Consider the following 17,279-nt stretch of genomic DNA (forward strand, 5'->3'; position numbering starts at 1 on the left):
AAAGATGAATCGCATATTCAGTGTGATTAATTTTAGATTAAACTGAAGGTGGCGCAGAGGATCTCTGACTGGTGAATAAGCTGTTAGATATTAATTGATTAAGCACAGATACAGGGGGAAATAATAGGGTTTGTGACTTTAATATGTTAGGCTATTAATCTGCTATCACATGTCATCTGTAGGGACTTGGCCTCAGTGGAGTAATCTGCTAGGTAAGGCTCGTTCACACACACACCCACACACACACACACACACACACACAGGCACAATAGTGATGGGGAGTCCCCGGTAAATCACACAATCGCTTAATTGTAATTTCTTGCTACTGTAATTATTTGACTGTGTGGTGATAATTACTATCATAGAATGGGAGCAGTATCTGTCGGGAAACTGTAATTATTTTACACATGTTGAATCTGCAGTATCAGTCCTGTATTCTATTGGATAAACAACCATTTTTGTTCTCCGCTCTTACCTCAGATATATCTGCCATAGAATTTGATTTGTAATAACGTTGGTAGCAACTTTTAAGCTATTTAAACAGGTAAATACTATTTCCTGTGCTGTACTTTGTCTTTACTGCTAATAAGCTATCATGCTAACTCGGTAAACGTTAAAACTGCATTTTAGACTATGTTTAAACATGGATTTACATAACTGAGCCAGAAAAAGTGAAGCCAAAGCTTCTCAATCGCCCCCTAGTGGCAGGCTGCAGTATAGGTCTCAAACTCTACATCCTCCATGTTAGTGGATGGGACATGAGCCAAACTACAAAGTTCACGTCAAACAAAGATAGTTCCTGTCATTTAAGGTAGTTCTTATCACACAGGTGACTGTTCAATTGTTTTCCTGTGAGTTTGGTTTTAATTAGTTATTTTGATGATTTATGAATATCGTGATTTACAGTTTGGATTGTTTGAGCACGTGTATCAATACCACGGCTCCATCCCGATTGCTACTATACGCCGACTCCAAATAACGTCATTGCCGCCAAGATGTCTGAATTCATATCTGGGATATTTTGGCTTCACTTCTTGATAGTGGGAGAAAGTCCAGACGCGTCAGCCATCTTTATTTACGGTATGTACGAGCCTTCCTGCTTTAAGTATTTATGTTAAATCACCATTGTGTTTAATTACAGTCTATTCAGAGCTATCTATAGACTCTGTGTCTTGTTCCAGTTCAATTTCTTCCACTCCATCATTTCTCTCCTCTTTCCTCTCCTCTCGTTCTTCCCTTATCTGTAACAGCTGTGCTAGCCTGCAGCGTTTTGCTAGCACATCTCTGGTCTGTCATCCGAAGGTGCATTAGCGCAGTCATCAAGCCAGACACAGTTGCATATAACACGCCTGCAGAAGCCTGCACAAGGCACATTCTCCCACTCATTATGGCTCAGGTATGGAAGGAAATTGTGCGTCCTGGTATCAGACCGCGGCTGTTTGTGGAGGATGTAGCTGCTCAGTTTAGGAGTATATACTGTATATGCATGGTTTTTTGTGTGTTTGATCCAGAAGAGGCTGGTAGGTTTTGGTGGGCCCTCTGATACGATCAATAGTGACAGATATATGGTTAATTAGTGCAGCCTTGGCTCGGCTGTCCTCACCTCTCACCAGCCTGCTGTTAAATTGGATTAATTTACCTCACCTTAACACTGTATATCAGCAACCAATACTTCTTTAATGAGCACAGATTTTCTGCTACTCGGGGAACCAGGCTTGTTTCAAATTTTGCCTAATCTGTAAAGCTTGTCCGAGCACTTTAATGTTGTAGAAAACTGTACAGCAGTGTCTCTCTCTCTCTCTCTCTCTCTCTCTCTCTCTCTGTCCCTCACGCACACGCATATGCCTGCAAAGTATGGTGAGCATGTTTCAAAGCAGGGGTTGCTAGTAGTCCAATTAGGCTGGCTCTTCTTTAGGGTGTGCTAAGGTTCTTAAGGGGACAATCTGTTTCCAAGGAAGTCCTTAAGAGCAGCTCAGTCCTTAAAACAAGCGGCAGACAACCACTCCTAAGCTTTTCCTGACTCCATCTGTTTCCATCTTACGCTGATACTTTATACTAAGTCCGTCCAGAGGCTCTTCAGCTGAAAACCATCTAAACTGTCCGTGCTTTGGCCCTAAATCCCCAGAGGATACTCATAATCTCTGCTGTCCATCTTCTGAGACCGCTCAAGCACATGGTCACAACATTATTGATATAATTGGCTTCCCATCTTATTTTTGTCATCTGTTAATACCGACTGTGCAACGACTGTCAGCTCTGGTGATTCCTGCGATGGGCTAGTATCACCAGCTCTGCTGAGCCGAGGGAGAAACGACTGTATTCCAATAACCTTTAGGTGCATGTTCCAGTATATTTAACTAATGAAGTAGACATTAAGGAAGGATGAAAAAAAGACTCATCATAATCTCTTTGTAAAGTTATTGTTTCTTGTGTTTAGAGGAACCAAAAATGGTTCTTATTTGTGCTCATTCATCATTAACATTCTTTCTTTTCTCCAGTCTCTTCTGTATCTCTCCCTCTGTTTTAAAATTTCTGTAGTAACATGACTGCTCTTTGCCAACAGCACCCCTGCGAAGTACAAAAACACCCCTCTGTGAGGATCTCAGCGTGGGACTCTGTTGCGATGCTGAGCGGAAAGTGAGAGTGAGAGAGGCATAGAAAATAAGAGAGAGAGAGAGTCCGTCTATCCATCCATCTCTCTGTCTGTCTGTCCCACCAAAATACAGTAAATACGTCTCAGTTAAAACATGTGGCTTTTTAACAGAAGACTTTTTCTTAAATAACTGTAGAATTAAAATGTGACGTCTCTCTACTGTAGGGACTTTAATGTTGGATCTAAACCTGCAGCAAACTGTTACCTTGTGTTTGTTACGTCAAAGTGATTAGACGTAACTGACTTTCATTACCTGCGTCAAGGAGGTCATGTTTTAATTGCCTCTTGTTTGTTTGTTTGTCTGTCACCAGGATTAAGTATTAACTACTGAACCGATTGACTTGAAACCTGGGGGAGAGGTGGGTCAACTTGTGAAGGACAATCAAAAAGGAGGCAGATTCTTGTAAGTTTTTTTCACATTTCTGTGACTTTCCCAAGATATCATTAAGATATCTTAATGAAATAAATCAGGCATATGAAGAAAATGCCAATATTAAGTTCTCAGAGAACAAGGTCTGATTCTGATTTGTTTTTGCAGTTTTGCTTAAATAATCTCTTTAAATCATCATCAGAATACAATATTGATAAACTCCTTGTTTTTAGCTCCACTTAATATTTAATATCAACACATGTAAACCTTGTTTTATAGTTCATGTAAAGCTACACAGGAAAAGCAGAGGTCATATGTTGTGGTTCATTCATAGTTTTTCATAATGTCTCCTGAGGGACTGTATATGTAACATTTCCTTAAGAGCCAACAACATCTTATTGTGGTGACTTCAAAGTCTATTGTTATGTTAAAAGTGTTGTCCACTCAGTGCACAGACACACAAACACACACACATGCACATTGACCCAGAGAGATTGCTGAGCGTGTTCATTTCTCTGGTCCCCAGCCATCTGTCAAAGATTTTGGGGGAACAGTGATGATCATGGGGTCTCCAGGCAGAGATGACAGCAGCTCAGGACAGTTCAGTACAGCAATGTCACAGGAGGCTGACACACACACACACACACACACACACACACACACACACACACACACACACACACACACACACACAGTCACACAGAATCAAGCTCTACCACCACACAAAACTGCAATGCAATGATATGAGTCATTGACTCAGAATTACCAGTAATCCACATAATGTAACTGTACATTAATCCTCACTATTTTAAGATTATGTGCTGACTTTAGGTCTTTTTGCCTATTGATCTCGTCTGTTCAATCTCGTAGTTGTAGTTGACTCATGTTTTCTTCCTGCTCTACTCACACATAACCTCTCATGTAAATAAAACCATGTATGTCTCCCTCATAAAAATACACTCGGAATGGAACACAGGAATGGTTCTCACTAGAGCGCAGACACCCTCCAAGGCCCAACAGTCCCCTTAACTTAAATCATACTGTCCCCTAAACATGTCTGGTGTCAAGTGAGAAGAAAATCCTTAATCCGAACCCTAATCTGGACACACACCAAAATGTTAAGGGAGTAGAAATACGTCCAGTAGCTTTTGCGTAGCCTTGCTGACCATCAAACAAACCAACCAACAAACGGACAGGGGTGAAAACATAACATCCGTATCGGAGGTTAAAGTACTCTAATAATAATGCTAGCCAATGTCTATACATTCTAAAAGTTAAAGAAACAGTTGAAAATCCGAGCAACACAGTGATTTAAACAACATATGTCAACGTATGTTACCACAAACTTTAGAGCAGTGAGTAACTATCTGCTCTTGTCTGTGCTTTACAAAGGCAATACTGTCTCCTTGATGATAAGAGCTGCAGAACCTGTGTAGTCTATCTTTGGCGTACCTGCTCAGCTCTAGCAGAACTTCCACAACAACATGGAGAAAAGCCAGAGGCCAGTTTGCCAGGTGAGGAATGGTCTCCAGAAAGCCAGCATGCCAGCCATCCAGCCGGCCGAGCGCTGTGATGTACAGACCAAGAAGTCCAGCATGCATGTTTTATAGCCGGCTGCAACAGCAACAGAGACAGAGGCACTTAAAGCGGAATTTCAAATGATGACATGAGAGACAGAAAGAAGAGGCTTGCAGAGTTCAGCGGGTTGTGGGCGCGTGTGTTGCCCTTGTGTGTCTCTGTACTTTCCTGTGCCCGCGTGTTTATGTGTGTGTGTGAGTGTTTACCTGTTGGTTTGGGGAAAGGTTGGTCTGGAAAGTGTGTCAACTCTCTCTGTGTTACTATACATGAGGCAATAGAATCACTTTAGCCAAAATTAGCATAGAGGTAATTGGGCCACGAAAACAGAAAATGTGCACTGATGATTTTTACTCTCTGTGATGTAAGAGATTTTGAGGAGCCAAATACAATACACTGTGTGTGAGTGACACACTGTATCATCACATCCCATCCCCCTCTCCTGTGGTAACAAACAGTAAGTGGACACATGCTGCCAATTGATTGGATTTTGTTGTTTTGTTGTGTATATTTGTGTATGAGAGCATGAAAAAGTAAGATCCCAGCATTAATTAACGTCACCTAAAAGTTCTTCCTCTTCTTCATTGTTCAGTTTATTGGCGGGAGGCAACCAACGCCAAACCCTAAAACTTTAATCTATTGTATGTTAATAAAGAGGAAAGACAAGTCTCCGATAAACCTTGTTTGAGGAATAATACAATTGAGCAAACAAATGTCCTCTTCCACTTTTTAGTTTGCTCCATTTCCCACCTGCTAACATGGAGGAGACAGGATTTATCATCAAGATCCTTATTTACTATGGATCAAATTATGTTTTAAGAGAAGGTTTTGAGTTCATGTGCTCTGTTAATGCAGACGATCACAGTTAATGATTCTTTCTCACCAGAGGATGTGTCATTTTCACTTGGATACTCTCATCCATATATGCAAGTTTAATTAACTGGCCTGTTTAGTTAAGTTATAGCTACACACTTAGATCAAAGTGTCTTGGTTGGTGCATCTCCGATCCACTAACATGGAGGAGGCCGGATTTAGGAGTTATAAATGTGACCACCTTGCACCCTCACCCATCCAAACAACAAGGTTTGCGGTTGCTAATCCCGAGTTTGCATGTTCTCATGTGTCTGCATGGTTTTGTTTGGGTGCTCCAGCTTCCTCCCACGGCCCAAAGAAATGCGGATTCTAGTAGTAATGTCAGCTTGCAACCCTTTAAAGGACTAGCATTATAGAGAATGTAATATAAATATTCTAAAACAAAATTTAAATATAAACTGAGAGTTTACCCGAATTAAACTTTTTAGACTGTCTAAGTTTTCCCCTGCATCAAAAGCAAACGCTGACAGCAGCTGACTCTGAGGACAGACGAAGTGGACAGTGTCTGAAACGCGATGCATCTTTAATAACGTGTTGAATAAAACACCACAAAGTTGCTATCAATCAGCCCGAATGTGTTTAGCCTCTAAATTAAAAACTTTTTGCAGTTTTGATCAGTCAGCAGCAGAGCTCATATGCACTTTATCCCTCTGTGATATTATTTCCACACAGGTTCTCCGATTGAAACACTCGTATGTTATTACATGTCACACACGTGCGGGTATCCAGGTCAGCCCATCCCCACCCCTGCCTCCCCCACTGGAAATTTGCCCCCTGCCCACACGCGCCTTTCACATCAGAAGCCCTGCCCTGCTCAAGCATGGCCGTCCCTTATCTTCCTCTGTCTCTCTCCCTTTAACTCTCTTATCAAACCTCTCCTCTCCTCTCAGGCTCGTAAGTGTCTGGGTGGAAATCAAAGTGCATTAAACATTAAATACGCTGTCAAGAGGCAGAAGTCTCTCCATGCTGATGATGATGGGGAAAGTAGGCCAGTGAGGGAAGAGGTATGGATGGGGAGGAGGAGGAGGAGAATGGACACAAAGATGCAAAGATGGAGGGAAGAACAGATGGAGGCAGAGAGACACAGAGGAGGCTGCGAGAGAAACAACAGCAAGTAAATCATCGCACATATTGGATTCCGCAAACACCTGAATGGATGCTCTTAGTGTGTGTGTGTTTGCGCATGTGTGTGTGTGCTGAGGTGTGAGACGTGCCTGGACAGTGTGTATCCTAACCTGCCTTTTGCGGTAGAAATCAGATGCCTGAATCACACGCCAACACACACACACACACACACACACACAGAGGCTGTTGGCCAGTCGCACAAACAGAAGTTGGTAAATATGTCTCTATTTCTCCTTTTGCCATCAGAGTTTCTGTGTGTTTGCGACTGAGAAACAAAGAAAAACACAATTACTTCCGGACCACTGAGATTCCCACACTGCACCGTTAGCACTCGAGTCACTGTGCTTCCCGCTTCTTCCTTTTGTCCATAACAAAACGTTTTGACAACACGACATGCGCCTGCTCAAGAGCTGATTCTAGTTGTACTACAAAAGATTGTGAGTAAAAATGTATGACCAGCTAGGGAGAGAGCGAGAGAGAGAGAGAGAGAGAGGGATGGAAGAAGGGAGGGAGGGAGGGAGAGATTGACACAGCTGAAAGGTTAAAGCAGGCCTCCCTCTCTCTCCTGTTACTATGCAGACTAGTGAGATAGAGTAGTCCCCCGCTGCCACAGGCCATACACTCCTACATTCAAATTCAAAGTCAAATTTGCTTTAATGGCATACCAGGAAGAAACCAGGGTCGCCAGAGCAGTACAATATATTTACTACAGACCAATATTTTCACACCAGAATCATCTTCACTTTGTGTGTGTGTGGTGACTTATCTTCATTTTCGGGACAAGAAGCATATCCCCAGATCATAAATCATGTTAAGGTGAAGACATGTTTTGAGTTTGTGTGTGTGTGTGTATATGTGTGTGTGTGTTACCCTACAGTGAATCTTAGCTTTGAGTCGTGTTAATAAAGTCAAAACAAACCAACAGACTATAATAGGTGCGGGTGGGGTCAGTGGCTGAGGCCGGTGACTGTGTAGTTGTGATATCAGAACCTTACAGAATTCCTGGCAGCTTGTTTTAAGGCACAGTTTCTGAATATGAGCTGTGCAGCCTTGACCATTTGATGCTCTCGCAGTATTTGTGTTGCACCTACATACATCTGCTTCATTATTTTAAAAGATGTGGAAATAACACTAAGATATTTAATGAATGAGCTCATTGTAGGCATATGTTTTTGGGGATTAAGATGTGTATTACAAGAATAAGTCAGAACCTTTTGAGAAAAAAACGAATTATCTTAGGAAACAACCAGAAACCAACAGAATCAGCAAGGTGTTCATGTGGTTCTTACTTCAGGGCCGACAATTTCCTGAAAAATCTTTCCAAACTTGTGATACTAATTTGTTGCTGATGTGCCAAAAGTATTATTATATTTGTGAGACTAGAGAAAAACTTAACAAGATGCTCCACATTCCTTATTTTAACACAGGCCACCAGTATTTACCCTTAAAAAATAATGACTTTTCCCCATATAATCATAGACATATTCTCTAAATCTCCTAAATGTTCCATTAAAGTGGTTCTATTTTGCAGATTTATGATACTCATAGTCTTCAGGAAAGTTAGAGCTGGAACGATTTAGTCCACTTTTAAACATGTAAATCTGTCAAATGACAGGAAATAATCTGATTCCGTAATAATCTGAGTTCTCATTCACCTTAAAACCCTGAGAAGGAATAAAGGCCTTAACTTGGATGAGTCAGTCATATATGTGGGAGGAAATGCTGACGAAGCTTCATTCAGTTCCGAACATTGACCAACGCCGTCTCAAAGCTTCTTTTTCTACTGGGCTCCTTTTCAACTGTGACAAATTTGACCTATGACAAACTCTGTGTCTGTTCGGTTTTATCTGATGCTCTCCTCTTCTTCACCTCTCCTGTAGCTCTCTCTCTCTTCTGTCTGTCTCACTCCTCATCTCCTCGTCTCCTCCTCTCCCTCTTCTCCTCTTTCCTCTCACACAAAAATAATCTAACCAACCAAAATCAAACCAGATGTCAATTTTTTGATCTGGTGATTACCCGTATATTTACACCATAAACATACTTATCTATATATTAGAGCCCAGCTTATACAAATATAAGAGGGTAAAACAATTCTGATACCGGTATATCAGCCATATATAGCAGTGACCGTTGCTCAATATTCCATATAGGCTGACAGTCACTGGACACAGCAACACTTTACTGAATGCAGCTCCAGGCCGATGTTTAAAAAGATGTACATCAATCAGCTTTATATTGCTATTTACTGAATTACTTACTCTTATCAAGTGTCATCAACAGTTGTAATCGATGGATTCTGTGCTCTGATAACATCGATCTCCCATAACATCGCTATAACCTCATCCCTTCCTCCGAATTTCTCCCCGTCTTGTTGTGATGATTTTCCTTGCTGTAATCATATGTAAAGGCTTTGGAAATACTTGTTTTTTCGTAGAGGGCGGCATGGTGTGGAGTTTGCATGTTCTCCCTGTTTCTGTGTGGGTTTTCTGTGGGTATTTCAGCTTCCTACCACAGTCCAAAGACATGCAGACTGTGGTTAAGTTGACTGGAGACTCTAAATTGTCCGTAGGTGTGAATGTGACTGTGAATGGTTGTTGTCTCTGAATGTCAGCCGGGTGTCTGCCTCGTCCAGGGTGAACCTCACCTCCTGCCCAATATCGTCTCTCAAAACCATGTGAGACCTGAGCTAAAGCCACTAGACCAGCTATGAAGCTGAAGAGTTCTCCTCTCCGACAACTGGAGCTTGTTCTCACATCCTGACTCTGGATTTGCTGCTACAGCACCAGGACACAACTCTTCATCCACCTCCTCTAACTCCACCCGGCCGCACCTGCTTTTTAAAAACAAGCTTCTTATATCAACAACCTTCAAGCGTTGCCTTAGTGGATCAGCTAACTAGGTACTACAATATACCAACAATGACAAGTAACCAGTACACTAACTATGCCTTTAATATTCTTATTTATATGTCATATATTTAAATAAGTATATTTGTTTTAGATCTGGGGATATTCATAACACATTAGGGGCTGTTGCCTCAGACACCAGGACAAAATACAATGTTTTCTTTCTCCTTCCAACAAGTTTTTTTTAAATCAGATCGGTAGTTTTTGTGTAATCCTGTTGACAAACTAACCAATAAACAATCGGACAGCGGTGAAATCAGAACCTCATTGGTGGAGGTAACTGAAGCTTTAACTTATAAAAGTGTAAAAATATGAGTTGCACTTACATATAGGTGGGTTGAATAAAACTAGAGCCATTATAAGGCTTATGTAGAAAGCTGGATTTACTAAAATAGAAGCAAATCCCCTCAGTCAGCGATAAGGGAAATAAATGACTGAAAAGTTTGCTCAGTAACTAAATAATGGTTTGATTTTATGACCTAAATGATCATTTCAGGACGTTGTGTATGTCAGTATTTGTGTCACTCAAGGCCGACATCGTGGAATGACACTTGCAAATCAATCAAAACAAATGATCCTGACCATTAGTGCCGTGTTAATGGAAAGCTCTTATTGTTAGTGCTAACATGTGACTTCGACTTTTGATAAATGTCCAACACGACTGACTGAAAACCATCTGAAAACTGCCCACTCCCATGTCCAGGATCAGAATCCAGGTTAGCCCCACATTGGCTGCTCTGGATCTTGATGCTCTCATGAGGAAACCATTGTCACGGATTCTGAATCCCTGTCTGTGTGTACACAGAGATATTTAGCTCCTTGGGGTCATTTCTGCCATTTGAGAGAAAGAGGCGAGGATTATAGCCCTTTTGAAAACTGAATAAAAATAGCAAAACTTTGGTGGGCGTCCAAGTCTGAGCCCTGGCCCATAGAGCACTCAGACTGAAGTCCCACACACACAGAGTGATTCTCTCAGTTTTCAGTCATTTCATGTGTTTTTTTCCCTCCAAAAATAGTGATGATGGATGAATGAAGATCCAGATTCACTATAAAAACATCCAGTACAATGGTGGCATATCTTTAGCCTGTAAATACCACAGTGGACAATTCTGACCAAGTAAACTGTGTCAGTGTTTTGAAGTATGTCATATTGTAATTGAAGATAGGCAGATACAGGAGGACACATCATGTATGTTACTTCTATACATCAAAAAAAGAAGAGGAGGAGGTTGTGAAGCCAGTTGGAGTTTGGGAAAAGTTAGCAGCATAAAATGATTATACTAGCTCACAGGTTGTACTCACTTACTCTACATTGTGAGAACAACAGCCTCTTGGATTGTTTTATTTGATTTTGGGAGCTTTCACACCTTCTTTGTTGGGTCTGGACCTTCTGACTTTTCAGTTTAGCCCGAATCAAAATAACAGCCATGGACCAATATTTTGTCCCACCAAAAAGATTTGGTTGGTGTAGGTAGGGTGTGAAAACACTTTCATGGATAGTTCAGAGTTTAGAACCAATCGCAGGAAGTAGAGAGACTATTAAACAATAGAAGAAGAAGAAGAAGAAGAAGAAGAAGAAGAAGAAGAAGAAGAAGAAGAAGAAGAAGAAGAAGAAGAAGAAGAAGAAGAAGAAGAAGAAGAAGAAGAAGAAGAAGAAGGGGAAGCGGCTTGCTGATTGCTTGTAGCCTTATCGACTATAAAATGAGCAGCTCCTTTCATTTTCGCCATTCAAACAGAAAGACTAATACCTGCTGACCTGACAACATGCAGACGTTAGACTCACGCCCATCAACAACCCAATAAATGGCAAGTGTGATGACAACAGGACATATACAAAATACTAAATTCCCATGCGCTCCCTCAAAAAGCATCCACAAGAGACAAGTGAAGATCAGAGAATATTATGACAGTTAAACAGAATTGTATCTGTAATTTAGTTTTTATTTCCTATTTGTGTAACGCACTAGCCTTAATTGATAGCATTAGCTCATTCGTGGATTTCAAATTTGCTAAACTCCAACAGTGCAGCATCTTTGGATTTGCTAAGTGATACTTTTCTCGTGTGTCTGGACCGGCTACAGGGATATGGAAGCACAATCCAACAAATCAACAAAAACAATCAATATTTGAGGGTTTTCTGAGCACAACAGGTGAAGCAGACAGGGTTTCTGGGTGTAGCTGCCCCGACAGGTTCAGGAACACTGAGATGTGAGGGAGCTGTTGTGTGTTTGTGTGCAGCTCGGATGACACTTTCGGACTGTTGTACCGAACTACAAATCCAACGGGCTGTCCCCGTCTATATTTCTCACATGACTGAAATCCAAGAGACCTCGTATATGTGTCTCGACATCGGAGCCTCACACATCCAAACCCACAGCAAACAGGAGTAAACAGAGCCGAGCAGTGAGACTGGTTTGTGTTGTAGAGACATGGCTCCTATGCTCTGACTGTGTGTGTGTGTGTGTGTTGTTGTTGTTGGGGGTTGGGGGTAAATCTAAAGCGGGAGTTCATGAGCATACAGTAGCTTTAGGCCCCAAAATGCTCTTCTTGTGATTGTCCCAGATTGTGATAACCTACAGCGGCGATATGCTGCACTGAGCGTGGACCAGAAACCAGCCAAAGGACGGTGGAACATCAAAAGCTTTATTCTGAAGGGACTGCAGAGGACATAAATAATCTGTAGCTGCTGCTGCTGCTGTACAGAGCGTACTGTTACACCGAGTCTCGCACTGAAGGCTTCTACTCCCTGGCTGTGACCACGGCTCCACCTGAAACATGCAGACACATGACCGGTTCATATTGAACCTGCAACACAGGACATCTGGATCCATTATTGATGCTGTGGTGGTGCGGCTGCATGTGGAGAGGGTGGGTTTGGCGCACGGGGGGGGTGGGGTGGGGGGAGTCGCCTGTGAAAACCCCAACACACACACACACATGCACCAACACACACACACACACACACGTCTCCAAACCCTTTTCAATAAGAGAAGCTCGACCCTTAACTTCATGTACTCTCTCCCCTTAGCATGAACGACCCCCCCACCCCCCACCCCCCCCCCCCCCCTGCACACAGCCTTGTGCATGCTTCAGGTGTGCGCTACCCGCAGTAACGAGACTGCGATGCTGAGCCAATGCAGCGGCAACACACGCCCCTCCGCCCCGCACACACACACACCACCTCACCCCCTCCACCGTCGACTGACACACACACACACACACACACACACACATCCGAGTCTGGACCGCCAAATGAATGAGCAGTCAACACATCCCGGTGATGCTGGACGGCTCCGATGTGCAGATGCAACCGTGTGACACATTTCAATGAGCTGGATGAGAGCCGTCGTGCAGCTGGATGATGGGAGAATGCATTCTAAAGGTGGGAGCCCTTCGAGGCTCCAAGGCACATAAGTGTGGTGTGTGGATGAATAAAAAAAAAAACACACACACACACGCTCAGGTGTGAATCATGGGGTGGTGTTTTTTTTTTTATGAGGGGGGGTTATTTTTTGGTGTACTTACGCACTGCCTCCTTTTTAGGGTCTAGGGCACTGGCAGTCTGCTGGATCTGGCCTATTCTGTTCTGGAGGACCCAGACCCGCTGGTTGGTGTGGAGGATGTCGTTCTCCAGCTCCTGAAATAAGGAGCAGGCGTGCCGGGCCAGGTCGGACAGCTGTCGCAAGGTCCGGGACAGAACCACGTTATTGATGGCACACAGGTCCTCGAGAAGCAGACCCTCATCGTGGGGGATGTGGTTCCTGCACAGAAGCGGCGGCTCCACAATCCTTTTGGCGAATGGCATTTTTTTTGCGCACGCCACAAATCACGGGAGTTGCGAGCCAAGTGTAAATTCCCACTGCCTAGAAGAAAGAGGGGGAACGGGGGAAACATCCAAATATTTTTTTTTAAATCCGCGACAGAGCCGAGGAGGTTCGGGCCGACCCTCGCGTTATCCCCGGGCGTCAATCCAAAGTTCCCCCATTCTCCTTGAGATGCTCCATCCTGCTGCTGGTCTCCGGGGATCACTCACACTCCCGCTCACACATGCACACACATGCACACACATGCAGGACACGGCTGAGCTCGGGTCAGTGGTGTGAGGATGCGTGTGGAGTCTGCGATCATGGGTTTACCTCCGTGCGAGCGTCAAGCCTCCCGCTGCGCAAAGGACGCACCGCTGCACCGTTTCCAAATAAGAGCATTGGAGGAGTGGAACTGCAGGAGAGGGGGTGCAGAATTAATTATTGAGCACAAATCAACAAACAACATCATGCAGACTATTCCCATAATGTTCAGCTTCAAATATTTCAAATATTTTCAGTACACAGTCTGCAGATCTTTGACCTTTATTTTCAAAGTGTGTCCTTGTGTTTCCGGTGCTGCTGTGGTGTTTCCCGGGGATTGTCGCAGCTCGTCTCAGTGGCCTGATCAGCGCCAGGCTGAGAGGATGAGAGAGGAGGCTGAGGTAAAACCCGGAGAGGTGCACATGTGGGGCCGGAACTGAACCCCCCCCGCCCTCACAACTTTCTCATCATGTCAGGGGCGTTTCATTACAAGATGGTGATTAGTTCAGACTTTTATATTTTGACCCTGCTGTCGTAAATTAGATCTATGAGGAAAATGGGATTGATTTCCCTTCAGCCTCATCATGATCTTCTGTTTCAGCTCTGGATCAGTGGAGGTTCAGTGTGATCCTTTCTTACAGGAGCAGAACTTCAATGTAAGAATTTCAGGTAGTTGATGATGGAATTGCAACTTGATCGCAACCACAAGTAGAATTGAATTAGTCAGAATGATCTTGAGATATAATGATGCTGCAGACTCTCACTACAGTGAACTGTTGCTTATGGTGGCCCTGAAGTGCAAAACACAACAACAAATCACAACACAAAACTGTAGTAACTTATAACACAAATGTATGTTCTTCATGCAATTGTACCAGGCGTGTTGCTTATTGTATAGACACACTGTCCATGAGTTCTCTGACTTGTTGTTGTGTTTTTCTTTTGCTGTTGTGTTGTTTTTTATTTGCCATTGTGTTTTCTAATTTGTTGTCGTGTGTTCTCATTTGTAATAGTGTTTCTTTATTTGCTGTTGCGTTGTGTTTTTATTTGCCCCTTTTTTTTCTTCCTCAACATTTCACCCAAATCTTAATCGACAAAAATAAATGTGATTGACAAGAGCTATGACATGTGGGCAAATAATATAAAACATTTAAAAGCAATAAGAAAGCATTAACATTACAAATTAAAACCAACGGAAACACATGACTTGATAAACTTGGAATAAAGCTTCACTTCCCTGTACACTGTGTATCCTCTAAACGTAATAGAATAGAATAATAAACCTTGGGCTTCTAGGAACAGCTCACCTACAGCAAGAACCTCTACATAGTGAACAGATCTCTTTTTTTTCTGCTGAATGTGAGTTTCCAGAATGCTAAGCCTGGCTGTTGTCTCATCCATTCACCGTGATTAGCCTATAGCCTCCAGGCTCAGTCTCTATATAGACATGTCGGCTGTAAACTTGCTGCTGCAGCAAATCTGAGGCAGCGCAGATTGACAGTAACCTATCATGGGCCTCACTCCGAGCTGGAGACAAGCGGGCTGCACACTGTAAAAACCTTCTGCACACACATCCCAGCAAATAAATCATGGAGTGATTCATTCAGAATAAGTCGAGCTGCGACCATTAACCCCCGCCATGATGAACGTGAAAGGCCTGTTGATCTTTGCTTTAGATCTAATGAGTATTCATGTGTTGCCAGGGGGCGTTCTGCTCAGTGTCCTGGACGAGTTCACCAAGTAACACGGGAAGTATCGACTCTACTCAGTCAGCAAGTGAGCAGTGATGGAAAGTAACTAAGTAGATTCACTCAACTACTGTAACCACACGTCTTAGGTACTTGTTCTTTATTTGAGTTTCATTCTTTACATGATCACACTCACACATGTCAAAGATAATTGTTGTTCTTAGCTTCTTATTCACTACAGTTATGTGAAAGTTACATTAGGTTAAGTTCTTACCTCCGTTTGTTGTGTTTTAACATGAAACTGGGTTGAAGATTTGGAGCAGGGAAGAAACCAACACAATTTTTGGATTCATGTCAGGGGGCCACATCCAGGAATTAATTTTTCACTTGCATTGTGAGATTTTAAAGAAGTTTTCTTTTGCATTTTCCTTGATTTCTCAGAGAATAATTCATGGGTCTTTATGCAAAAATCTAAATCTAGATCTAGTGATTTTAAATGTGGTTTGATAAGGCGACGGTTGGACCTTGGCGGAGATATATGCACTGTACTGTAGCCATTCTAGTTTGTATATTCATACTTTATATGTCCGCACAGACACACTTCAAAGACGAACCTTGTACTTTGCTTCTGATTCATTACATTTATATGATAGTAAGGGTTGCTGGTTATCTTCCTCATTATATCTCATTGCTGAGTTGAGGCAGTGATTCACTGAACAAGAACAGTACATTTGTATCAGGACTCAGGAGTATCGGTTACAGATGCTTTTAATGTACATATGTGTTGTATAACATTAAGAAATACTTGAAAAACTGTGAACCTATCCTTTAATGAGCACGGTTATCCCAAGTCTTTCCACAGGGAGGCACTGTTGCTTCAAGTTAATGTTGCCATGGATGTTCTGCAGGTGCTTCGAGTTTATCTGATCTTGTACAACAAATATAAACTAAAAAGACAGTGTAAACTAAGTATTTACATCATATATAGATTGAAGCGGAAGAATAGGTTTTTGTTTGCCTGTCTATATTTTATATCAAATTAAACATTTACACTCATTGCCCTGAAAAATTATTTCTCTTAAAAAATCAAAAAGGGAAATTACACATTTTAAAAAACCTTATTGGCATTTTCCACATCTCTGTTTGATTTCTCTCAGTCTGAGGGTTACTTTGATTTAGCTCTGAACATTATTTGTATTCTTTTATACTAAATGGTTATATTTCATAGAGTTACAATAGTAAGACCATTGTAGTCTTATTAATAATATGTATTTGCACTGATATAAATGATTGATCAGGATAACTGTGACCCATAACAAACAGAAATGTATTTATACCTAAAGACCAAACTCTCGTCTGAGCACTGACGCTTTTTTAAAAGTTGTTCAACTGAGGCGAGTGAATACAAAAATATTTCCTGATCTAATGTCAAGTTGCTGCTGTGGATGCAAAAACGACTCTGATCATTTTTTTATTGATTGTATTTTATGGATTTTTTAGTAAATTATTGATTAATTAGTTGCAGAGAGAGAGAGAGAGAGAGAGCGAGAGAGAGAGAGAGAGAGAGAGAGAGAGAGAGAGAGAGAGAGAGAGAGAGAGAGAGACTATTAAGCAACCTGTTGTTAGTAATAAATCTAAATAATAAACTTTGTCCTCGTGGCTGATTTCTTATCCGTGTTCCATGACTTGCACATTATTTGTTGCTCGGAAATCCACAGCCACATGATAAGAAGGTTGGATTCTTGCACTGTTGTTTCCTGTTTGCTTGACATTTTCTCCTCAAAAGGTCACGTTTCTGTTAGAAAAGACACCTATTGGAGCTGAAATCGTTTTTTTGTGCATTTAATAACTTTAGTGATTATAATAGCTTTATTTACATTTAAAACGTGGAAGAGAACAAAGACTAAAAAGTTAATCAAATCTAAAAAGTTAAGATAAAAAAAAAGATTTTAATAAAAAATAAAAAACAATTAATACTAGAATGGAACTCAGCAGAATGAATATCTCCATCCCAGTCCCATT

The 17,279-nt window shown here is 41.9% G+C and overlaps 1 protein-coding gene across 1 annotated transcript in view; it reads right to left on the reverse strand.

Annotated features, from left to right (window-relative positions):
• Positions 1-13,307, reverse strand: part of nhsb (Nance-Horan syndrome b (congenital cataracts and dental anomalies)) — a 44,611-nt gene extending 31,304 nt beyond the window's left edge. Inside the window, exon 1 of the mRNA XM_061068814.1 lies at positions 13,028-13,307. Coding sequence (XP_060924797.1) covers positions 13,028-13,307 — 280 coding nt within the window. The remainder of the gene's footprint in view (positions 1-13,027) is intronic.
• Between the last annotated feature and the right edge of the window lie 3,972 nt (positions 13,308-17,279).

Source organism: Limanda limanda, chromosome 3 (assembly GCF_963576545.1).
Source record: "Limanda limanda chromosome 3, fLimLim1.1, whole genome shotgun sequence".
Taxonomy (NCBI): domain Eukaryota; kingdom Metazoa; phylum Chordata; class Actinopteri; order Pleuronectiformes; family Pleuronectidae; genus Limanda; species Limanda limanda.